This window comes from Cryptomeria japonica, chromosome 1 (genome assembly GCF_030272615.1).
Source record: "Cryptomeria japonica chromosome 1, Sugi_1.0, whole genome shotgun sequence".
Taxonomy (NCBI): domain Eukaryota; kingdom Viridiplantae; phylum Streptophyta; class Pinopsida; order Cupressales; family Cupressaceae; genus Cryptomeria; species Cryptomeria japonica.
The window spans coordinates 275,847,121-275,872,818 of NC_081405.1; the positions used below are offsets into that span (position 1 = coordinate 275,847,121).

General features: G+C 42.5%; 1 protein-coding gene across 1 annotated transcript in view; it reads right to left on the reverse strand.

The window, feature by feature from the left end:
• Positions 1 to 25,698, reverse strand: part of LOC131065380 (probable bifunctional riboflavin biosynthesis protein RIBA 1, chloroplastic) — a 51,584-nt gene that overhangs the window by 13,228 nt on the left and 12,658 nt on the right. Inside the window, exons 3-4 of the mRNA XM_057999878.2 lie at positions 9,735 to 9,953; positions 9,265 to 9,587 (exon numbers count right to left, since the gene is read on the reverse strand). Coding sequence (XP_057855861.2) covers positions 9,265 to 9,587; positions 9,735 to 9,953 — 542 coding nt within the window. The remainder of the gene's footprint in view (positions 1 to 9,264; positions 9,588 to 9,734; positions 9,954 to 25,698) is intronic.

Genomic DNA, 25,698 nt, shown 5'->3' on the forward strand with positions numbered 1-25,698 from the left:
AACGGCATCATTTGGAGGTTACCAGGACAACAGACGCGGCGGCGGAAGGAATAACAACAATAACAGTAAGAATAACAATAACAGAAGTCGTATCCAGTATGACGCCAAGGGTCGGCCAATGATCCAGTGTAGGGCCTGCAATCAGTGGGGGCACTTCGCCCGTGATTGCACGAAGGAAGCCACCCCTCAGCACCTCTGCCAATGGTGTGGGCCAGGCGACCATGAGGACACAAATTGCCCTAAGCCAGGGGTTAATCTCCTCAACATTGAGAAGACTCGTGAGAAAGAAGTACTTGCGATCATGCGCGCTCAGACGAAAAAAGGCCACTTATCCCGACCCCCGTACGAAGAAGGAGAGATTACGGGAGGCAAAAGCCAATATTGAACGCGAGATGACGGCCAAACGACGGAACAACGAGGTGGCGAGTACATCATCCCGTACGGAAGCTGAAAATAACATCATTGGGCAAGTACTGCAGATGGAAGTACCTATAAGGGTAAAGGACCTTCTGGAAACAATGCCACAGTTGAGAACCGCCATTTTTAGTTCCATACAAACCACTGCGCATGCACCTTTGCGTGCCACACGGGTGGAAGTTCCAGTTAGCCCCTCGGCTGACCCAATGTTGTTGGTCGTAAATAGTGGTCGGCATCCTGCTGTAGTAGAGATGGGAATTCTCGGGGCTATCCTCAAAGACACCATCGTGGACAGAGGTTTGAGGGTGAATGTACTGCCAGAGGATACGTGGAAGAAGCTGGGGAAGCCAACACTATGGCCACCCACGTTCAACTTGGTAGGTGCAGACCAGCACGGCATCAAGCCACTTGGCACCCTAATGGCCCAGCCGGTCACCATTGACACGCAACCCTTCATACTAGATTTTGTGGTAATCCCACTCAGGAAGAAGGGGTACGACGCCATCTTAGGCAAAGGGTGGCTCATTACAGCAAAGGTGAACCACGACTGGAAAAAGAACACCCTTTCTATGCAGAAGGGGGGGCGGAAGTACACCATTGATCTGAGGACCCAGATTGTCGGCGAGGAACTGGCATCATTTGACTCGAATTCGGAGGATTCAAACAGATGGGAGTGGGACTCCTATGAAGGTAAAGACGAGAGGGAACCAAACGAGGAAGGAGTGCTGGAACTTGGCGAATGTTCAGAAGATGACACTTCCTCATTGAATGGACTCTTCCACTGGCAAATGGAAGACTATGAAGTGTTTCATCCGGCTTGTCACATGCTACAGATTGAGGACGAGTCAGGCGAGGAGGAGTTTCCACCAGAATACATGAAGTACAAGGAGGGAGACGCCAAAATAAATGATGTATTAGCATACAAATTTTCGAAAGATAGGCCAATGCGGTACGAAGACCCCACTGTGAAGGAAACAAACCTGGGAGACACTGCCAATCCCCGAAATATCTGGGTAGGCGACCATTGGAGCCCAGTGCTAAAGGCTGCAGCATTCAAAATCTTCCTGGAATACAAGGACGTATTCGCGTGGTCCTCCAAGGATCTGAAGGGGGTTCCGCCAAAAATGTGTGTCCACCGAATACCATTGGTCCCAGGAGCTCAACCCATAAGGAAGAGGTTGTACCGAGTGAACAAAAACTATGCTGCCAAGGTGAACGAGGAGATCGAACGGATGCTAGAGGCCGGCATCATATTTCGGGTGGAGACAAGTGAGTGGGTCTCGCCGATTGTGATTTCACTAAAGAAGGAGGCCAACGAGATCCGCATCTACGTGGATTTTCGGTGCCTCAACGCAGTCACCATCAAGAACCTGTTTCCCATACCCTTCACAGATAGTATCCTAGAGGAGGTGGCTAGCCATGAAATGTACTCATTTCTCGATGGCTTCTCAGGACACAACCAAATTTCGATAGCTAAGGAGGACAAGCTCAAGACCACCTTTGTGGTGGAAGATGGAGTCTATGCGTACAACTGGATGCCTTTCGGCTTGTGCAACGCTCTCGCAACCTTCCAGAGGATAGTCCTTCACATCTTTGATAAGATGTCGGTGGGAAATTTTAAAGCCTTTTTGGATGACTGGTCGATTTTCAGTAGCGAAGACACTCACTTGGTGGCACTGAGAGAGTGCATGGAACGGTGTTGAAGGGCCAGGCTCGCCTTAAATCCACAGAAATGCCGGTTTATGGTACCACAGGGGAAGTTGCTAGGCCATATCGTTTGTAAAGCTGGACTGAAAACTGACCCAGATAAGGTACGAGTAATTGTGGAAATGGAGTCGCCCATTGATGTGACAGGAGTCAAGTCCTTTTTGGGTCACATTGGATACTACCGGAAGTTCATCAAGAACTTTGCCCAACTTTCATTTCCACTCGACAAACTAACTCGAAAGGGCGAACCATACATATGGGAATCTCGGCACAAAGGGAAGCATTCCAAGAACTCAAGACGAGACTAGTGGCAGCACCCATTCTGGGCTATCCAGACTGGGACCAAGAATTCCACATACACGTGGATGCCTCGAACTATGCCATTGGTGCTACGCTAGCGCAGGAAGGGGCACACGGGTTGGATCACCCCATCTATTTTGCGAGTAGGTTGATGTCGAAAGCCGAGAGGAACTACAGTACCACCGAGAGGGAAGCCCTTGGGATGGTCTATGTCATACAGAAATTTCGACACTACCTAGTAGCGACACCCTTCACCTTCTATGTGGACCATCAGGCCTTGATTTACCCGATAAACAAACCTATCGTCCAAGGCAGGATAAGCAGATGGCTATTGCTACTTCAGAAGTTTACGTTCACAATAATTGTACGGCCAGGCAAAAGCCATGTCATTGCTGACCAATTGTCCCGGATCAAGTCCGGAGAGCCGCCAGAAGGGGTAAATGACGAAATTCCCAAACGCCCACCTATTCAAGATCGCAGTACTACCACCATGGTAAACTGCCATCGGGGAATATCTCTCCACCTCCGTATTCCCCCAAGGCATACCATCGGGAGAGCAAAGAAAGCTTGTGTTGAGAAGCCGCACATTCCAACTGATTAATGGTTTATTGTATAAAATGGGGCCCGACGAGGTGTTACGCCGATGTGTGATGGAGGAAGAGGTGCCAAGCATCTTGAGGGAAGCACATGAGGGGCCCGTAGGAGGCCATATGGGACCGGACACTACGGCAAGGAAGGTGTTGCTAGCAGGCCTCTGGTGGCCCACATTGTATAATGATGCGAGAGAATGGGTAGTAGGTTGTGATACCTGCCAGAGAGCGGGGAGGCCGTTGAAAAGGGATTTCATGCCCCTCAACCCTTCGCATGCTCAAGAACTATTCGAACGCTAGGGGCTGGATTTTATCGGGCCGCTCAAGGTGAGCCGCGCTAGGAGGTGTCGCTACGTTGTGGTAGCCACTGAATATTTAACCAAGTGGGTTGAAGCGTGAGTCCTACCCAACAACTCGGCTATAAGTACAGCAAGATTCGTCTACGAGCAAATTATTACACGATATGGGATCCCTATGCAGTTGACAAGCGACAGGGGTGGACATTTTGTGAATCACGTTATTAAACTCCTTACTACGGAATTCAAGATTTTCCATTCATTGTCTAGCCCCTATTACCCGCGAGCCAATGGGCAGGCTGAGGCTACCAGCAAGATTCTCGTGGGCGTGATCTACAAGTCGTGCAGTGTCGAAGGAGAAGACTGGGAAGAAAAATTGCCTTCGGTCTTATGGGCCTACCGCACAACCTACAAGGTGACCACCGGCCAGACCCCATTCCAACTCATGTACGGGCAGGAAGCTATGGTGCCAGCGGAGTTCATGGTGCCAAGCCTTCGCATTGCAGTGGAGAACAGACTCAAGGATATGGAGAGCCTAAGGGAGAGACTGTATGCCTTAAGCAAGCTGGACGAAAAAAGAATGATGGCACAATGGGCTAAAGAGGCAACCCAGCAAAGATAGAAAGTCTGGCACGACAAGCATCTTCGGCGAATAAAGTTTACTTCGGGGCAATTAGTGTTGAAATTCAATGGGACGAACGAAATCAACCAAGAAAATTTAAAGTGCGATGGCTAGGCCCCTTCAAGGTACGTGAGGTCAATGCCAATGGGGCGATTAAGTTTTGGACGCTCGACGGGAAGGAGATACCAGACGCCGTCAATGGGTCGAAATTAAAACAGTACCACGAACAGAGACAGGCGACTGATCTCGGACCCTCTAGAAGAAATAACAATTTAAAAAAAAACCGTACGGTTGTACGGTCGGAAAAAAATTTAAACAAAAAAAAAAAGAAAGAAAAAGCAAAAGCAAAAAAGCAGAGACACCGTACGGTAGGGGCCACACCGGTGGCACCGCGGGACCACCGTGCAGTGGCACCGCGGGACCACCGTGCGGTGGCACCGCGTGCCACCGTGCAATGGCACCGCGGGTCACCGTGTGTCCACCGTATGGTGGTGCCGCAATGCCAAAGGGAGAAAACAAAAACGCAGACCCACGGGAAGATTAAAACGCGCCCAACTAACGGTAAGAAGAAAAATATCCCGGAGGAAGGAGATTGCACACCGCACACCTGCACGCCAAGTACACCGCACCCCGCCATACACCGTACTACCGACCGACAGGAGCAAGGGGAACGCTGGCAGCTGGAAGCAAAAAGTGGCAGCAAGCAGTTGGAAGTGGCAGAAAGTGGCAGGCTGGTTTTAAAGTTATAAAAGCAGATTAAAGAAATTAATCCGGGACCAATGGACACAAATAAGGACAAGGCAGATTGGCGAAAACGGTTACAACCATTAGAAGACCAGTTACAAGGAGGGCGAAAAACTGCAGAATCAAGTGCAGACACAGGCAAACGAGTTTTACCATCTGGTGTGCGTATTGCAGGCAGCCTCGGGATGAGCAGCAGCCAGAAAAGCAGGAAGCATCGTCCAAAACCTCTGGCGACAAAGGACAAGGATGAGGTAACAGTAGATAATATTGTGTTCGAAGGTCTGAATGGAATAGACTGTAGGAACTGGTGGGCGAAGACACCTCACGATGACCCGATAAAGAAAACCCTTCGCCAAGCACAGGTACACTGGGCCGTCCAGATGCTAGTTTTCTGCATAAAGGATTTTGAGGTGGTTTTGCATGCCATGATTGGCAGCTATGACAGACACCGCCACCAGTCTGTATTTGACTATCAACACCAGCGGATAACTATTTCATTCACGGCAGGCGAGTTCAACAGGGTGTTTGGCATACCCGGGTTGAAAGGGAAGAAAATTGACACTTCACAGAAAATTAGTCCAAAAAACCGTGCCACATTGCTACAGTTGATTTTGCGCGATAACCTCACCCAGGGAGAAAAAGATAGCCTCAAGAGTGCAGGCAAGAGTAGGGGGGTAAAGAAAACATTTTTGGCCAAGGGAGTATGTCGATGCCTGTTGTCCGTGGTGAAGAGTCGCCTCACAGGTGCCAGCCGCGCGTCTGACATAGCTATCGCACGGATAGTGTTGATGAATGGGCTGCACAATGGGGTGGTGTATGATTGGGCATCACTATTGGCGGATAGGACGGACGAGTTCATAACGTTGTAGTACAAAAAATTTTACATGCCGCATCACGCCATTGGGTTATTCCTCGATGCAGTCTGCACATAGATCACCCCAGGCTCACAGCCATTGGAGCCACAAGGTCATGTTGCACCGAACCAGCCACTCATATTCTACTAGTCACACTTGGACGTCTTGGCACATGGCGCGGAGGCACGACTCGGCACAAAAAGGAAGAAGCCCGCCATGTCAGAAATAGAGCCCGACACAAAAGAGTCTGATGCAGAGGAGGATGCAGATAGCGGCAGGGAGGAATCTGCAGACACCTCACAGGTGAGCGGAGGGAGCTTTCGATTGGCAGGAAGAGGGAGTGATCAGTTGCCTGAAGAAGAGGTAGTGGAATCGACAGGTGCAGAAGGGTCCGTTTTAGCATCACACTAGGTCCACTTTACACCAGCACGCCTACCGTAGACTTGTTAGTTGGCGGTGCCGCGGTCATTCGGGACAGTGAGCGTCGTCACCACGGTGCCCGTTCCTAGCTTTGGGCAGCCTCGGGTGACGATAGCGATCACACCACCGCGGGTCGAGACCACAACAGGGACAAACTTCAGGGTGGCCTCACTTCAGCAAGATGGGTCGGGTACCTTGGCGAGTGCAGAGGCTTCCATGGTGCACGATGTGCCGGATGTGCCAGGACAGGATGTGTCAGGTTTGCCAGGCTATATGCAGGAGGCAATGATGGAAGCAGGCGCTCTTCATGATGACCTCAGTGCCTGGTTGAGCCGTTACAAGCTTACACCTGTGGCACCGGCAAGAGAGGTCGCTCTATCTCCAGGCAGGACCATGCATTCCTTGGATATTATTGATCTAGAGGAAGGGAGTTCTCCGAGCAGTAGGGCACTTCAGAGGGCTGCATCACCCCCTGAGGTTGTAGTAACCAGTCCTTACAGAGAGGAGGGGGTGCCTGTGGGAGTACAGCAAGGTACAGGAGAGTTGGAGTAGTTCATTGCCGAGATGACTCTGGGAGCACAGCGGCTTGTGTCATCTGTCGCACTCCAGGCGGATGTTGCCATGGTTGAGCGGATGGAGAGGTTGTTGACCTTTGCCCGCACCGGATGCAGAGAGGAGTTTGAGAGGTGTTTTGAGTGTGCCGGGTGGCCTGAGACGGAGAGCCTGGCGATGTTGGAGGCTTGGCGCCTCACTGAGGGGGTTGGCGAGACCCAAATGCAATCGTTGGTGAGAGAGGTGGAGCAGGCCTTCCGCGAAGGTTATCTTGAGCTTTGAAGGACACAACAGATGGCAACCACAGTTGAGGCCTTGTGGGTAGCAGCAGTGACAGCTCGGGAGGAGCTAACTTCCAGGTTTCGGGAGCTAGAGGCTAGCGTGGCACAGACTCAAACAGCAATGGACACTTTAGTGGCAGAGAAGTCTGCCTTGCTGATATAGTTGGAAGAGGAAAGGGCATCCAGAGAGCAGTTGGAGACTCGATTGGTCAGTGCACTGGAGAGTGTGGACAAGAAGGATAAGGAGGTGTTGGAGGCAGCCTATATGGTAAAGGCTGCCATGGAGCGGCAGATGGTGGCGGAACGGGATCTAAAGAGGAGGACGGAGCAAGTGTACGAGCTCCGTGGGTGCTTGGCGTCCACCGCGACACCACCACCGGCGCCTTCTTCATCAGGGACGCCCTCTGCACCCCCTTAGTTTTTTATTTTGGGTTTTGTAGTCCCCATGTATTCTCGATTTTGTTGTAAGTCGCCTGGAGACGACTTTTCTTTTTGGGGGGGATGATGTTGGTGGCAATATTATACACGAATAAAACTAGTTCATTAAGTTGTAATTGTCTTTGTTAGTTCGGTAACCGGGGGATGGTAGTTACGGGTGTGACGGTTGGCCCTCGCACCCCTCGGTACCTTTATATACCTTAGAAGGTAACTTGTAAAAGGGGACGATTATGAATGGAATAACATCTCTTATATTTTATGTGCTATCTATAGCATTATTATTCTGCATTACGTGTTTTATCTGTATGTTCTGAGTTATTCACCTGAGAGGGCAAACAACATCGAGTCTATTTTTCATTCTCATGAGCTCTTCTACATAAAGCTCTGATGACCATAATAGTGGTGAGGATGTAGGGCAGTAAAGTTCCTAGGACACTTTTTTAGTGACCTCCTTGTTTGCAATGAGCTCTTCTATTTTGCCCATGATCCCTTTCATCTTGCCCATGTTTGACTCAGGGTTCTCTATGTCTCCTATTAGCTTTCCATTTCCTTCATACTCAGCTTGATCAATTTGTTCTCCTTTCTGTAATATCTCTCTAGATATATCTGCATTATTGTTGTATACTTTTGGTAAAATCATAGTGAATTTTTTCATTTGATTTTGTTTCAGTTTCCATTTCCAAGCCTGCCTGCAACTCAAAATCCCATTATATTGTTTTGCATTTACAAAGATCAACCTTAAAATCCCATTATATTGGAAGAAATTTAAATAACTAATTAAAATTATGCTCTTAGAAAGGAAACATAACAAACACAAACAGATGGAAATTTAAATTTTCTTCAAAGACAAAGAAGCAGAGAAAAATTTTATTTTCTACTAAAATCTGGATTGCACAAAGTATGAACAGTTAAGGCAACTCCAAAGCTAGCTTCTTCAACTTGATGTCATTAGAAATTGCTGCAGCAGAATTATCAGGCAGTGAAATAGAACTAATATCTTCAAAGAAACAAAATAGAAGTGGAGGATGAAGTATGGATTTTGTTTTCCTTTGTTCACCCTCCACACAGAATCATCAATACTGCCAATGAAAACATTAGCCCAAGTAAAGAAAAATAAGAGAAAAACTGAAGAGTGAACAAGATGGCACCCTTGCACCATATGTCTGTTTTTTTAACCATAAGTCTGCATCTAAGGATTTCACCATCAATCAATATTTTGTGTTAGGCCAAAAAAGAATGTCTGTAAATGAACCATATAAGTCAATGTAATCTGCCCAAATATCCAAGAAGAAGTTCCTAGGAAATCTCAATGCCAATAGAAAGAAATTCTCAATAAGAAAACTTGTAAGTTGTAAAGGGATAATTTAAGCTTAAGAAACATTGACAACTGAATTTGCCAAAATATCCAATAAGATGGAAGTTCCAAAGGAATCTCAATTCTCATAGAAAGAAATTATAAATAAAACAAACCTATTTAGAAGTTGTAATGTGAAAATTTAATCTCAACAGACATCACCAAGTGATGAGTGCCTCCAAACAGGAAATCAAACTGACCTTATCATTGAACAATTATGTTAAACAGGCATTTCATATGATGACCTCGATGTTCTATAGGACCTTGTATTTGTTTGCAAGACCAATATTTATAAAATAAGGCCACTCTAAGGTGAAAGAAGTTGTAATGTGAAATTTTAATCTCAACAGACATCACCAAGTGATGAGTGCCTCCAAACAGGAAATCAAACTGACCTTATAATTGAACAATTATGTAAAACAGGCATTTCATATGATGACCTCAATGTTCTATAGGACCTTGTATTTGTTTGCAAGACCAATATTTATAAAATAAGGCCACTCTGAGGTGAAAGAAAATCAGCAAGTCAAGTTTGCTGAACCATGGAAAACATAAATACTTTCTCATCCTCAGAAAAATTATTTGCTCGTAAGTAAATTGGGAAACTGAACTCTATCACACTTTTATTGAAATTTCAATTATGCATACTTCCTCTACTGCATAGTAGATGGCAAAGAAACCAAATTTACCTCATCAGATCTGCAATGGATATGATTGGTAAATTGTATTCCATGGCAAATTTGTTTAACCTTGTTAAGCGGTCTATTGATCCATCATCAACAACAACCTGAGAAAGCACACTTACAGGCTTCAATCCTGCTAATGATACCAAATCAACAGAAGCTTCTGTGTGCCCAGCTCTCTTTAAGACGCCACCCTTTTTGTATCTAACTGGGAAAACATGACCAGGCCGCCTTAGGTCCTCTGCCTTAGAATCTGAAGAAGCAAGTGCTAGAACAGTATTTGCCCTATCTGCTGCTGAAATACCTGTTGATATGCCAACTTTGGCATCCTGATAACCAACATATGAACCATCATCTTCTATATCAATTTGACGCTCTCCACTTTAATTTTGACAATAAAAGAAAGAAAACATGAGTAAACAATAAGGAAAAAAGTAGAAGAAAATTTAAAAATAAGAATTAAAAAAAAACCACACCACAGACACAGTGAAAGCTGTAACAAATGTCTCCTCTTCATTTTTGGGCACCATAAGTGGCAATCTCAATCTCTCCAAGTCTTCTTCTGTCATGCCAACACATACAATTCCAGTGCCATGTTTCACCATGAAAGCCATTGCTTCACTGGTTACAGATGAAGCAGCCATGATAAGATCTCCTTCATTTTCTCTATCTTCATCATCTACAGCAATCACAAACTAGAGAAACATTGCATGAGTAAAGTAGTAGTCAATGAAGACTGCAAAAGTATGCATAGATAAAAAATCAATATTTACTTAGATTTGATTGTGATCTTTCCCAAACATAAGAACTCTCAAACCCAAGTAAATTAACAAATTGCAGAATAAATAAACTCAAATTGTATGAACAAGTGTACCAACCAGTTAGGCTTGATACATAATAATATCAACTCTCGAAATCATTATAATATTTGATACCCTCATGGGATCACTTGGTGATGGCTTTCAGGAATATTGCCTCTAAACTCAAAATGAATGAGGTAGTTGCATCAATACTTATGGAGATGCAGAGAATTTTTCGAATCAGCCAAGGAGGCTCTAGCTATTCATGAAAGATTGAAAGAGAAAGGAAAGAAGGACAAGAAAAATCTTAAGTACAGCTCCCATGGGAGATCCAAATCTAATATTGGAACTGTGGCAAACCTAAGCATTGCAGAAAAGACTAGAAACATAATTCAGATAATGATTCCAAAAAGTCTCAAATGATTGCGATGCCTTTGTCACGGTCTTGGCAACGCATGCATCAAAAGGTGCATGGTTGGTAGTGTTGTGACGTATTCACGCATCGCCCCATTGCAAATGGGGACCCCTGCTTTTTGCTTTCTAGGGTTTGTTTTCTAGATCTTTTAGGGTTTTGTCTGTTAGCCTTTAGCTTTCGAGTGTCGCCAGGGGGATCACCTGGATAGCAGGTTCTGCTTGAGTTAGGTCAAGTTGGTGAGTGATGAAGTCTAGAATGTCCTAATCCTGAAATTTGGCTAAGTCTGGAATGTCCTGATCCTGAAATTTGGCTAAGTCTAGAATGTCCTGATCCTGAAATTTGACTAGGTCTGGAAAACTGAAGAATCCTCCAAAAACTAGATTTTGCAATATAACTCCTAGAGGTCTGAAACCACTCTCAAACATCCTGAAAGTATATATGGAATATAACTTAAAGTATAATTCTTATACTTAAATGTTATATTCCATAAAATTATCCTGACGAAGAGTCTAAAAATGTCAAATTTCGCTCCTGACCCTTCCAGAGGGTCCAAAGCGAATTTCGCTCCTGACCCTTCCAAAGGGTCCAGAGCGAAAATCTCCATAAGACATTCTAGTTTGACCCAAACTTAGAACCAACTTGTTCCCAGGCATCTTTGAGGGCAAAACACTTGTTTGGATGGAAAACTGTGAAAATGAAGTCAGGATTTTGGCCAAGATTAGGAATTTCGCTCCTGACCCTTCCAAAGGGTCCAGAGCGAAAATCCTTAGACACCTCAATTTATCACTTATCAAGACCAAGTTCCTAGTTTCCAAGGCACGTGTGGAGGTGTTTTTGAATGTTCTTGCCTTGAGAGGGAGTTGGATGATTTCAAAGATCAAGATTTTGCTTAAAAAGTGATTTTCGCTCCTGACCCTTCCAGAGGGTCCAGAGCGAAAATCAACCTAGGATTCATTTCTTGCCTTATTTGACCAAATTTTGATTTGCAAGGCATTTTGAAGGGAAAAGTGGACATGTTTGGACTTTGGAAATGTTTGAAAACCTTGAAAAATGATGGATTCTAGCCTAGAAAAGGAATTTCGCTCCTGACCCTTCCAAAGGGTCCAGAGCGAAATTCATCATAAACTTCATTTGCCACCTTGTTTGAGCTTGAAACCTTGTTCCTAACTTGGAAAATGATCTAATTTTGCCTTGTGAAGTGGTTTGAAACTTGAACACTGAGCAATTTGGCCTAGAATGAAGATTTCGCTCCTAACCCTTCCAAAGGGTCCAGAGCGAAAATCTTATTTGAGCTTATTTTTCACTAATTTTGGCTAAATTGTGATGTGCAAGGTCTCTTGGAGTGAAGATTGGACATCATTTAAAGATTTGGAAGCATGCGAAATGAAGATTTTTGGACAAAATGGTGAATTTCGCTCCTGACCCTTCCAAGGGGTCCAAAGCGAAATTCCCAATAGCTCTCATGTTGCAATGAAAAAGGTCAAAGCATAGGCATGAATGGAAGAAGAATAGCTTGTTTTTGCCTCCTGAAGAAGTTTCAACTTTGAAGAATGAAGGATTTTGCTTAAAACCTATTTTTCGCTCTTGACCCTTCCAGAGGGTCCAGAGCGAAAATCTCTATGAGGGGTATTTCTTGCCTTGTTTGGTCAAATTGAGAAGTCTAAGGCATCATGAAAGGAAGAATGAGCATATTCAAACCCTTAGGCATGTTTAGAAATCATTGAAAAGTGAAGGAATTGAGCCAAATGGTGAAATTCGCTCCTAACCCTTCCAGAGGGTCCAAGGCAAAATTTCCAAATCCCCTATTTTGCCTTGCAAAAACAGACCAAGTTTGGATGGAGTAAATGAGGAAAACCATTGCCTAACTTTGAGTGAGGGATTCAAGACAAAATGATGAAGGAGTAAGCTTAAAATGAAAAAATCGCTCCTGACCCTTCCAGAGGGTCCAGGGCGAAATCATCAAAAAATCTATCATTCAACCTTGATTGATTAAGTCCAAGGCAAATTGCAAAATTGTGAAGACAAAGCCATGGAAATTTGCAAAAATGTAGGTTGAGAAAATTTCAATTTGATCAAGTGAACAAGCCTGGATGGGTTCAAACAAGTCTTGAAGTGAACCTAGACCTTCATCACTATTGAATATTTCAAAGCCTAAGGAGAAAGGAAGCTCCATTAAGCCTCAATCAAACCTCCATATTCCCAAACTTTCACCAAACTTGCTAAAATTAAGACATTTGGGGAGGTTAAATTAAGTTCGCATAATTTGAGGCCTTTGTAATTGAATTGATTAATTTTCAAGCCTTAAAATAAATGTAAAAATCCACCCTTAAAGCTTTGAAATTAATTCAAAAAAATGAAAAAATTAAGTTGAGCGCTCAATATTTGTTATTTGCCTTTATTTGCCAAGTCGGCCATCCTTCAAAAAGAGGGTTTTCTTTCATTTTATTTCCTTTTTGTCAAGTCGGCCTCAACAAGAATTAGGGTGAGCGCCCTATATAAGGAAGGAGTATTGTTTCAAAATTCAAATCATTCATTCATTCCTTCTTATGCGAATTTGAGGAGCAGATTGGAGGCGAATTTCTTACTAAGTTGGAGGCTAAATCCCAGAATTTGCTAAATGTTGGAGGCTAAAGAAGGTGAAGCTTTTGAAGGCTAATTGAGGCGTAACTCATCCAAAGGAAGACCACAATTCAACCCTTGTCCAGCAAAATCCGGTCTTCTTTCTTCATTTTCCAAGGTTTTATAGTTAGGCTTTCAAAGGAGAAGGTATGAAGAATCATTTTTAAGTTCTTATTCAAGATTTATTTTGATTTCATTGCCATTAATTTGAAAAATTAGAATTATGGATTTATCATGTCATTTCCAAATTAATATCTTAAATCATTCTCTTGAAAGGTCCTAAATTCTATGCTTTAAGGTTTGATGCTCAAAGACTAACTTTAATCTTTTGTGTAGGCATCAAATGGCAGCCCCGGAGTCAGAGGATCAATTACTTGGCGGACCCTCATCAAAGAAGATCAAGCCAGGACAAGGACGACCTCCTCCAGCATCAACAAGGACGACCTCCTCCAATCCAGCATCAACAAGGACGACCTTCTCCATCTATCTTCCAGTCCAGCATTTGAAGGAAAGCATCACCAAATTGAGCATCAACCAAGTGTTAGACAAGGTGGCATCCTAGTCATCACTCCTCCAATCAAGTTGGTCCACCTCAACATGTCCAAATTCAATGTACCTGACTCATGGGAGATGGCACAAACTTCGATGTACTTACCCCGGCTATCCATTGGTCGAATATTCCAGAGAAGACATGTGTCCAAATAATGCAATTATTTCATTGGTCAGAATTAAGTTTGTTGTGACAAACCCTAATTAGGGTTTCATTGTAAAATCTTGGCCATTGATCTCAAATTGATCCAAGCCATTAAATGGTATTGAGGGCACTATGTAAGCCCTGGCTCTTCATTTGTAAAGGATAATAGAAAGCTAATAGTTAGTGAACAGGGAGTCAATAGTTAGTCAATAATAGTTAGTCAGTAAGTTAGAAGGTGAATAGCTAGCTAATAGTGGATAGTCAATTGATAGAATAGCACTTAAGAGTAGAATAGAAAGAGAAGGCAAAGATTGTTGCCAAGATGTTGTAAAAGACTTGTAAAACTTCATTGAAGAAATGGTGAAATCTATGTGTCGATTCAACAATTTGCATGGTCTTTATACTTCTTAAATTTGATTTCATGGTATTAGATGAGTGGAAGAAATGTGTTTGATTGATGGTGAAATTTGTATTTCCATACTACTAGCAGTTTGTTGATTGCAGACTTGCCTTGTGTAGTCAACTGGAATCATTCAGCTTAAGCTTAACTTCAATTGTCGCTTCTTCATTGATATGCATCAGCCTGATGGTGTCTATGCCTGTAGCCATGATCTGAACATCATAAAGCTTTCCTCCGAAGATCGCACTAACCTTGTGGAGATGGTCCTGGGATGTCAAAACAAGACTTGGTTAGAATTTCACCAAAGGTTATTCATTGCTCCTACATTCTTAGTGTCAGAATTAGATCCTTTCCTCGCCCTCGTCCTTTTCCTTTTTTTTCAAAAAGTCTAGGCTAGTGAAATCCTGTGTTCCAGCAATATTCAAAGCAAATCAGACGTTTAGGTTGTCAAGTGTAAGTCCCCTTGTGATTCCAGCAAAATCACATCATACCACAAAGAGCTTATCCACACGTAGAGATCCTACATAACAGAACCTTGGAGTTACTCCGACTGATCCTTCAACGAGATCTTCAGCAGTCGGGAACTTTGTTCAAGAGAGGATAAGATACTTCGGTATTTTATTTTGTGTTCGCATGTGCATAAAAACACATCAACAGGTAGACTTTAGAGCTTCCTTCCACATGAACTAACATCAAGGTTAGTTTTTAAAGAATAAAAAATATGATGGTGGGAAGTTGTACCTCATAAATGACTCTCCCCTTAAAATTCTTAACCATGAACTTGCACCGATTCCCTAATGGATATGTGAAAAGGATCAATGTTGTACTGGATATCCCTAGTTTGGCACAAACCCTACTTTTAGTTAGCAAGCTTGATGATGTGAGTAGGCAGGTTGTTTTCTCTAATGGAAGTTGTAATATGGTGCAAGGAGCTATGGTGCTTGTTAAGAGTGTCTGTTTGAACACCATGTTTCGGTTGGATGCACACACAATTCAATGCAAAATTCTTTGTTGTTGTAGTGAAAAGATCTAGAAAACCTACACCTTCACCATTGGAACCAGCAGCAAAAAGGAGTATTACCTCTACTTCTAATGATCATGCTTTTTGGTTACCTAAGGATGCTTTTGATTCAAAAACCAAGTTAGCTATGGAGAAGATAATTTTACAGCACTAGAGGATGGGCCACATAGGTGAGAAGGGTCTCAAGACCCTAAAAAATAAAAATCTTGTAGAGGGGTTAACAAAACTCTTGTTCTCACAAATCTTCTAGGGTGTTGTACTTGATTCAGTCTGATGTATTTGGTCCCATTCATGCTCCTTCAATCTCAAAATCTTTATATTACATATCTTTCAAAGATGACTATTCTAGAAAGACATAAATATATTTCCTTTGAAGCAAATTCGAAGTCTTCAATTATTTTAATGAGTTTGAAGCTCCTGTAGAAATAAAGTTAGTAGGAAGTTCAAATTTTAAGAAATCATAATGGCAATGAGTTTTTTAAACAACATTTGATAGATTTTATAAGGAGCATGGTATATAAAGACATTAGACAACTCCAGATACCCTCAAAAAAATGGGTTATAGAGGGAACAAACAAGATGTTGATCAAGAGGGATAGGAGTATGCATAGTGGGGCCATCTTAGAGTAGAAGTTCTGGACAAAAGTGGTCTCTACATCTTATTACCTAATTAATAGTTCTCCCACATCAGCTCTTGTGGATAAGACTCTTAAAGAAGCTTGGACAAATGATCGTCTTCATGTTTTTGGCTATTAGGCATATACCCATTTGCCTAAGGAGAAATGATCAAAGTTGGAGAACAAGGTAGTTAAGCGTATTTTCATCATCTATGGTGTTGGGGTTAAAGGGCACAAGTTTTGGGATCCAATGGTTGAAAGACTTTTGTACAATAGAACTATCATTTTCAAAGAGGTTCAACCTTCTACAATGTTGTAGCCAAAAGAGGATGGAAAGGAAAATATGGTTTAGCTAACCCCAAAGTGTAATGTCCCTTTCTCGCACCTAGTCAGTTGTGCTTCCCATTAGCCTATTTTTGGGTTCCTGTAGGCTATTTGAAGTTGGTTAGGGGACTTAGAGTTCTAAGGAGAGCTCGATCTTGCAGTTTTAGTGTGTTTCAATGACATTTCTATATTTGGCATATGGTAAATTTTAGTAAGTGCTATTTTGGACACTTGGTCTCAATTTCATTTCCCTCTTTGCTTTTGTGTATTGTGTTCTCAATTTCAGTGCCTTGGCAAAATTTCTTAGGTGATGGAAATAATGTTTTATATTTATTGCTTAAGTGTTCGAAAAAAAGTAACTTTATTTTTGTAACTTAAGTGACATATATTTTATAATATATGTCTCTAAAAGGGGGATGCCTAGGAAAGGTGGGGGAGAGAAGGTGTTTTTAAAAGATGTTGTGAGGGTTTTTTGAGGGGAATAAAATATTTTAAATTTGAATTGTCCTAATTTTCTCTCCAACTCTATAAATTGGAGTTTGGGGTCTCATCCTTGCATTCTAATTTCACATAGATAAGGAGATGCTATTGGAATGAGCCTCTTTAGTTACTGGTTCTAGTGGTGAAAGATCCACCCTAGCTGGTTGTTGAATTTCAAATTGAGATTTCAAAGTTTTGCTTGAGTTTGGTGACAAGGGATTGATGCAAAATGAAGAAATATGAAGTTTTTTGATTGGGTTTTCATTATTTTGGTGTGTTTAATCCTTTCTAGAATGTTGTTCAAGTTTCGCAAAGGTTTATACACTCTTCATGTTGGCCATCCTATTGATGTTTTTTTATGCACCTCAAACACAAAATAAAATACTAAGTATTCTATCCTCTCTTGAACAAAATCCTCCCAAATGCTAAACTGCAAGATCAAATGGGATGAATCCAAGGTTTCTATTGTCAGGTCTTGACTCGTGGATTAGCTCAGTTGGGAATATATTTGTTGGTAATCCAAGGGGACTTATGTTGTACATGAATGCTTGAATGTTGTTGGAACTTGATCATTTGATATTGCAATCTTGTAATGCTTTCTCTCCTAAACTAACTTAAATTGAAAAAAAAGGACAAAAGGAGGAAAGGTTTAGGAAGACTAATCTACTCCTAGGAATGTAAGAAGGATGGACAATCTTTGGTGAAACTCAACTAGCCTTTGCTTCGTCATGCAAAGCAACAACTCCACAAAGTTTAGTGCGATCTTCTAAGGCAAGCATAAGGTGTTCAAATCACCATCACCAACATAAACACTATCAAGACGATGCATATTAATGAAGAAATAACAATTGAAGTTAGGCTTGAATAATGATTCCAATTGACCACACAAGGCAAGTTTACAATCAGCAAACTGCTAGTAGTATGGCTATACAAATTTCACCATTAAGCACCCACTAAATCTCCCATTCATCTAATTAACATTAAAGCAAATGAGAAGTAGAAACCATGCAACTTGTTGAAACAACACATTTCACCATATCTTCAATTGAAAGAGTATATTCATTTACAATTCTTAGCAACAATTTCTTCTTCTCCTACTCTACTCTAATTTCTAACTTCTAATCTATCTATTCTCCTAATTTCTAGCTCTTCAACTGTTAAATCTTAACCTTTACAAATGAGAAAACTGAGCCTTATATAGAGGTCTCATGACAATGAATGGCTCAGATTGATTCGAGATCAATGGCCAAGATTACAAGATAAAACCCTAATTAGGGTTTTCTACAACCACCATTACATTGACCAATGAGAGATGAGGTTAGGTAGGATAAATAATATTTGATGTAGCACCAAGTGTCACCTGTTCCATCCTTGAATGAATGCTGACTTGGTACCCTTTGATTGGACGATTGGTGACTAGGATGCCACCTCATCTTGCCTTGTAGACTTGATCAACTCTTGAACATTCTTCATGATGTTTGAAATTCCTTGTGATAATTTGCATTTCATCCTTATGTAAGGGAATTCCTTGAACTATTTCCTCCTTAATGTTCTTTGACTTTGAGATCCCTTGATGTAGTTCCTACTTCATAATGTGGAATCCACTGTGCTCATGTCTTGGATTTGTCTTTCCCTCATTTGTTCACCATCATGAAGTTTTCTTCATTTTTGAGCTAGTCCTCATCTTTTCTTTTGGAAATCCTTGTCTTGAAATCCTCTTCCAATCCTTGAAATGTTGATCTTCTTCATTCGCATTTGTGATGTGATCCTTGCAATATGCTTGTAGAGTCCTTTCTCCAAATCGTACCTTTAACTTTTCTTGAATTTGAACCTTGATTCCTCCTCGTAGCATTGTTTGGGTTTCTTCATTCTTGCATTTCACTTGCTTGTCATCTTGGAGCTGATCCTTCATCATTTGTTGCTTTGAAGTGTTGAGCCCTTGGTATCCTTGCAATCTGCATCATCTTTCACCTCAAGCCTTGATCATCATGCTTCCCTTCCTTGTAGCAGACCTGCAAAACAAACAAATATTGAATCAAACATCTATGAAATGAATGAAAGTGCCATCAATCTTTTCACCACATGAGAATGGGAACTTGATTTCCTTAGGGACTCATAAATCCTTAATTCATTTTGATCTTTAATAGCTTTGAACCCTTAACAGAAAATCGAATCCTATGGGGACCAATTTCATGTTAAACTGAGTCCTCATCGGTGGGAATTCGCTGGTCATAGGGACAGATCACTTCTTGTTTTGAATTTGGTACTCTTGAATTCCCTCTACCAAATGCAATGGTGGAGAATAAATCCTCATAAGGACAATTCAGTCCTTGTAAAATTCGCTTGATCCCTGTATAATTCACTTGAGGTCCGATTATGATTTGTAAGTATGAATATATCCTCCAACTCAGAATTAGGAATGATGCTGCAACCAAATTCGCTACCTAAGTCTGATTTCTGAGTGTGAAAGGTCTGAGACAAAGTCTAGAATCGTCCTCTTAATGCAATCGATAGGGCTTTGGTCTTTGACCAGCCCGATTTTTTTTTCCTTATGCGATTCAAGTGGCTGATGCAATCTGGATTTGTATGACTGGGGCTGATGTGATTTTCCCCGAAGAAAATGAGCCTTGGCTGGCAAATGGCGTCTTCCTTTTATATGCTGCAAGGCACCCCTAATGGTGGAGTCTCTTCTCCATTTCCAGCCAACTTTGCCTTGAATTTCATTATTTGATGTTTGTTTCATTGAATGCATTCACAACTTATTCAGTTTTCCTCCAATTCTTGCAAAACCATAATGAATGTGGCATAAAATATGGTTTCAAAATGATATAGTGGAAAATTGACCAGCATTGAGACAATTTAAATTTGCAATAATTCGTTCCCATTCATGCCTTCAACTGGAGAATTGATCAGCATTAGGACAAATTTAATCTCCATCTATATTGACTTTCCTTTACTTCATCTTTGAATTTCATTTCAAATTCAATTTCCTTTGATTTCATTGTGTTATTCTCTTTATCATTCCAATGTTTGGTCTCAAGTGGAAATTCGATGGGCATACGGACTAATCAATCCTTGAAACACTTACATTACTTTTCCTCACCCACTTGCATGTTTATTCATTCTTACCTCATTTTGTTCCACTCCATAATAAATGTGGGATAAGTATAATGTCATATCAGCCTGGTGGAAAATCGAGGTCTATTGGGACACTTCATTCCCAATGAAATTCGGTCATATCCATATAATTATGCCCCAGGTGGAGATTCGACCTCCATCAGGACACAAATTTCTTGCTTGACTTACCTTGTTTTGGTCACTTTTCCCTCGAGTGGAAAATAATGGGTCATCAGAACTCACACTCTCTTCATACATTTTCACCTTGTGAGCCCAGTGGAAAATGATCTCCATCAAGATTGTCTTGATTTCCATTGTTGTGTCCTGAGTGGAGATTCTTTGGTCATTGGGACTTTCCACAATAACAACTTCATTTGCTTGTAAACTTAGTCTTGGAGTGGAAATTCGACCTCCATCAGGACTCTACTTGTCCTTAACATTGAATAGGTAATTTGATGCTCAAAATGAGGTGGAAAAATGTCCTCCATCGGGACTCTACTTGTCCTTAACATTGAATAGGTAATTTGATGCCCAAAATGAGGTGGAAAAACGTCCTCCATCGGGACTTTGCTGATTTTAACTTAACTACTCAGTGGAAAAACGTCCCTCATCAAGACTCGGTTGATTTTCATGCATTTTAAGTCCAAACTTACCCAATTTCATCAATTCATATAGTGGAAATTCTATTTTCATCGGAACTTTGTGAATTTTCCCAAGTTTTCAAGGGTGGAAAATCGAAGTCCATCGGGACTTTGTGCATTTTTGAGCCTGCTTCACCTCCTAGGAGTGGAAAAATGACTCCTATAGGGACTTTAGCATTTTCACACAAAATTTACATCAGTTAGCAACATTTTCGTCATTTTTGCTCAAATTTTGGGGCAAATTGGAACTCAACACTTTAGAAAGATAAATTGACACGCTAAGGCAACTTGACACTTAGGACCATTATTTAAATGTGCAATGGTTTCCATGTTTATATAAGCCATTAACGTTGAAATCTGCTGCCATAGCTGATAATGTTTGATATTTGAGGCTGTCCAAATTCATGTCAGTGCTGTTGACTATAAGATGAAGATCTATTGCTTCATCTATTATATTTTGATAAATAAGGGTTTCTTAAATTTAATTGCTGCTATTCATACTACCGAACAGCATCTTATTCATTGGAGTTTGGTATATTTCAGTTTGCACAAATCAGAAAATTTGCATTTTTTCTAAGATTTCCAGTTATGGACATTACAGAAGACACAATAGCTTAGTGGTGAAGTCTCTAGCATTTTTATTTACAAAACTTGGGTTTGACTCCTATCTAACTCATGTTTTACAACACTGTCACTCCTAAATGATACTCCCAATTCACATTAGAATGTGTAAAACCAATTTTGGCGAGTTCCTTTATATGTGTATGACAATAATAAAATGAACTCAAATGCATTGAAAAGGGGCTTTTTCCCCCATTTAGGCCGACTTGAGGAGTAGGGGCCCACCAAAAACAAATAAAATATTTTTTTTGAATCATTCGAGTGTTTTTATTTGTTTTAAACAAGTGCTTGACTAGGACGGTCAAGGGACATCTAGCCTTCCACTTTGAAAATCCTTGACGTCCCCGTACTTCTAGGGCATTTCCTAAGATCTGCTGAATTTTGGAGATGGCTAGGGGACGTCCCTGGACATTCCAGCAACAAGGACACGTCAAAAAGGGTCGGGGATGCATCCACGAGTAATAATGAGAAAGACATTTACCCAAGATAGGAATGATGCATTCTACAACAAGGTGAACCAATTTATTTGTAATATGTTGAGCCATGTAGCTTGACTTGCATTTCCATCAAAAAGAGAGAAAAATTTCTAAGGATATTGTTGTCGCAAAAGTTGCACCCTATGATGATCAACCTTGATCATCAACCCTGTGAAACATGGAAACAACCTCCCAAGTGTGGGACTCGCAAAAGTGAGGTTGAGTCTCCGGAGAAGGCCAACTTCCTATCAATCTTGAGTGAAATAGGATCTAATCTAGTGATTCTAAGAGGGAAAAGGGAGAAACAGGGAATGCTTGAAAGAGGGGAAAAGGTTTTGCACCTAGATGGAATGTGATCTTCCAGCCTACAACTACACAAAACACAAGTAAAAACCACCCAAAGTATGCACACAATTCTATCCCAATCAGATTCCTAAGAAAAGAGTGGAGGTTGGAAATTTGTAGGAGGGCAAGAGGAATTGATTCAGTTCACACATGTCATTCACAAAAAGATCAACACACACAACTATGCTAAGGAAAACAATTGAAAACCATTCATACAAAGAGGTAAGACCTTACACAAATTGTAAGAACTAAATGAAGGCAAAACGGGCAAATTTTATTTATATGAGGGCAAGGCAACACTTACAAGTGCAGAAGAATAGATTTCTGCAAGAGAAAAGATAGAAGATTCTTAGAAAGATTACAAAAATTGCCTTTATAATTTAGGCATAACTCAAAATGGAACCACCAGTTAAGAAACCCTAACCCTCACCTAGGGTTAGGTTACTGTTATCACAAAACCTTGCACCCTTGCTAAGCTATCAACTCAGCAACCTTGTGAAACATGGTAACAACCCCGAAGTGTGGGACCCTACGCAAGGGGGTTGAATCTTTGGAGAAGGTCGGCTTCCTTCTCAATCTAAGTGCAGGTATCGAACCAACTCAACACCTCAAAATTTACTTCTAGACTACCCTAACAACTTACAGAGGAAAAGGGAAGAGAGAAATGCTTAAAATGAAAGGTGATGCACCAAGATAAGAGATTGTTCCTCTCCCCACCCAAAATGGCACAAGGAATCAACTGAAATACCCAAGAGATGCACAAACTTCAGTTGCATGAGTGACCCAAACGCATGTATGGAGGTTAGAATTTGCTAAGTGTCAAGAGGGGAGAAGGATTCCCACAAGTCACACTCAGAAAACAAGTTAACACAACATATATGGAGAGAAGAGCCACAAAACATACACCCATGATGAAGGTAAGGAAACATACACAGCATGCATAAGTTGAAGGAAGGCAAGAATGTAATTTCAATTCATTCAAAGGCCAAAGGCCAAACTTACAGTTGCAGAAATGCAAAAATAATTACAATTCTTCAAGAGAAGAGAAAGAGCATAGGAAAGTTCAAGGCATCAAGGAGAGAACCCTTTACAATGAGGCTTAACAGCCTTTATATAGAAAAATGGTTACAAGAGTGATCATGACCCCTGTATGTCAATCTGGAAGTGCAGGGAAGTGCATGCACTCGACTTTTGTACATGCAAGCAACCTAGCCATACCCACAAAAGGCAACCCTGAGAAGGGTGGATTGACTGACCTTCCAAAGTCAAAGTATGCAAACATGACATAAGTCACTGCAACAAGCATGGCCTCGTACCTTCCTTGATGGAAATCCTACCAAAAACATTAAATGCACCCCTGTGGCTCCACAAAAGAAAGTGCATAAGTCACCAAAACTGTCGGAGCATTTAAAGCCTTGAGTATCGATCACACCATCCGGAAGTGTCGCCAGCCAGAAGGAGTTTGGAAGACTTCAGAGACCTAGGTAACCGAAGTTGAGGGAACTTCGGAGACCTGGGTCACCGAAGTTGGGGGAACTTCGAAGTTGGGAAGACTTGGGAACATGGGAACTTCGGGGTTCCGCAGTTCGGGGGTTGAGGAAGAGAATGTTTGCCCTCTCGGGTAAACAGTTAAATGCAAAACGTAAATGTGCAGAACATAATGGAAATATATTAAATAACCAACCTCTGTATTAATTCCACAGTCCATGTACAATAAGTGCTTATAACATTACATCTGACACGACCATCATGATCCTACTTCGAAGAAAAGGTACACAATATATAATACCCGAAAGGGTACGACACAACCGTCGCGACTCCAACTACCTACCCGTCGGCTAACTAACTGACCGCCGTAACTCATTATTACCGATGACAACATAAACATAATATAACAACATAACATAATGATTATTCCCGGCAACATCATCCCCCCCAAGAAAAGAAGTCGACTCCAACGACTTAATACAAAATAGAGATGAACGGCAGAAACTACTGACGCCAGTCGGGCCCGGATCTTACACACTTCCTGCGTCCTCACAGTCCTCCTGTGCCTAACCCAAACTTGTCTACAAAACACGTTTTTCAATCTCAGCTTCCACCAACTGCTACTCAAATGATACTGTCTCCCTAGCCAATTTGTCCTCGATAGCCACCCATGCTCCTCTCCCGGCATCCAACTCCTGGGTACGCTGAAATAAGTCTCACCCGACTATTGCCTCCAACCTGGTGGTCAGCTCCTCCCGAGCCCTCTGTGCATCCACCAAGGCAACCTCACGTCCAGCCGAGACATACTCTGAGTTCCTCAAGGCGTACCAGTCATGCCTGGAGGTGGCCACAATCCGCTGGCACAAATGCTAGGAGACACCTCAAATCCTCCATCACAATCCCCAAAGGCTAAAAACTGAACTGAATAACTCGCTCGTGTCATACAACTGCGCGGACCTGCAATGCCTTCCCTCAAACTCTGTTTGTTCCCAACCTCCAAATTTGTCTCCCTCTACGGCTTTGGCTTCCCTCTCACAATACGGACAACCACAACACTTCCCGTGGTCTTCTGTAGCTCAAAATAAACTGGGGGTCTGGGGGCAACGCCCCCAGCGGGGTCGAGGGGCAGCGCCCCTCGCGGGGTCTGGGACAGCACCCCAGCGGGGTCGAGGGGCAGCGCCCCCACCGCCAACACCAATTTGCAACCTTCAGAACCCCACGAAAGTCCATGGCGCGCATCATTTCTGTGATATTTTATGATGTCAAAACCCTTCTTTTCCACTCTGAATTTCCAGTGTCCTGGCTTCAAACTCCAGCGAATCATTTTAAATCTGGTCGTCATCGTTTTTTTTTTTTGTTTTTTTTTTAGGCACTGTAATGTCCCCGATGGCACCCCGGCCATACAACCTCCCTGTACGGTCAACAATAGCACGGGCACCTCCAATCATGCGGCTACCTTCCCGTGCAGTCGTCACCCTTCTTATCGTACGGACACACCTCCGGTCAACAACAGCACTGGCACCTCCAATCGTGCGGCTGCTTGGTCTACCTGTGGCAATCGTTTTGCCCTTACGTGGCTGTGTGGATTGTGCGGCCTTGGTCTCTTTTTTTCTTTTTCCTTTTGCGACTGCTGCACGTTGGTGTCGTAACCCTTGCTGTGCGTGTTGATCGGGCCGTGCGGTGTGTGGTCGGGCTGTGCGGTGCGTCTTCCTCCTTTATCCCTTGCTGTGCGGCGGTGTTTGGTGTTGTGCGGTGGTCGGGCTGTGCGGCGTGGTGTCTTCCTCTTGTGCGGGGTGTTTTGTTTTTCGTCGGCTGTGTTTGTATCTTCCGCGGCTGCTTGGTGACCGCCTTCGGTGGCCCCACCGTCGGTGTGATCACCGCACGGTGGTTCCACCACACGATGGTTCCACCGTCGGTGGTCCCACCGCACGGTGGTCCCACCGCACGATGATTCCACCGTCGGTGGTCCCACCGCACGGTGGTTCCATCGTATGGTGATGCCACCTTCGGTGGTCCCACCGTACGGTGGCCATTTTCTCTCTTTTTTTTCTTTTTTTTTTTATATATATATTTTTTTTCCTCCAACCGTACGGTCATCTGCCGTACGGCCCCATACAGTGGTGTTTTTTTTCCACAATTTTTTTTTTTTTTAAAAATTGTCTAGAAAGTCTTCGGCTCGGGTCCCTTGTCTCTGGGATTGCCCTTCATCCTTCTCGGTTTTCCTCGCCCAAAAGTCTCCTTCTTTTGTCCCGTGCCTCTCGAGTCGCTTGCCCGGCCTCTTAGGTCCCCTTCCATCCTCTCGGGTCCCCCTTCGAGCTCTCGGGTGTCCGTCCGGCCTCTCGGGTCCCCTACACGCTTCGCGTGGTAGGGTTTCAATTTGGG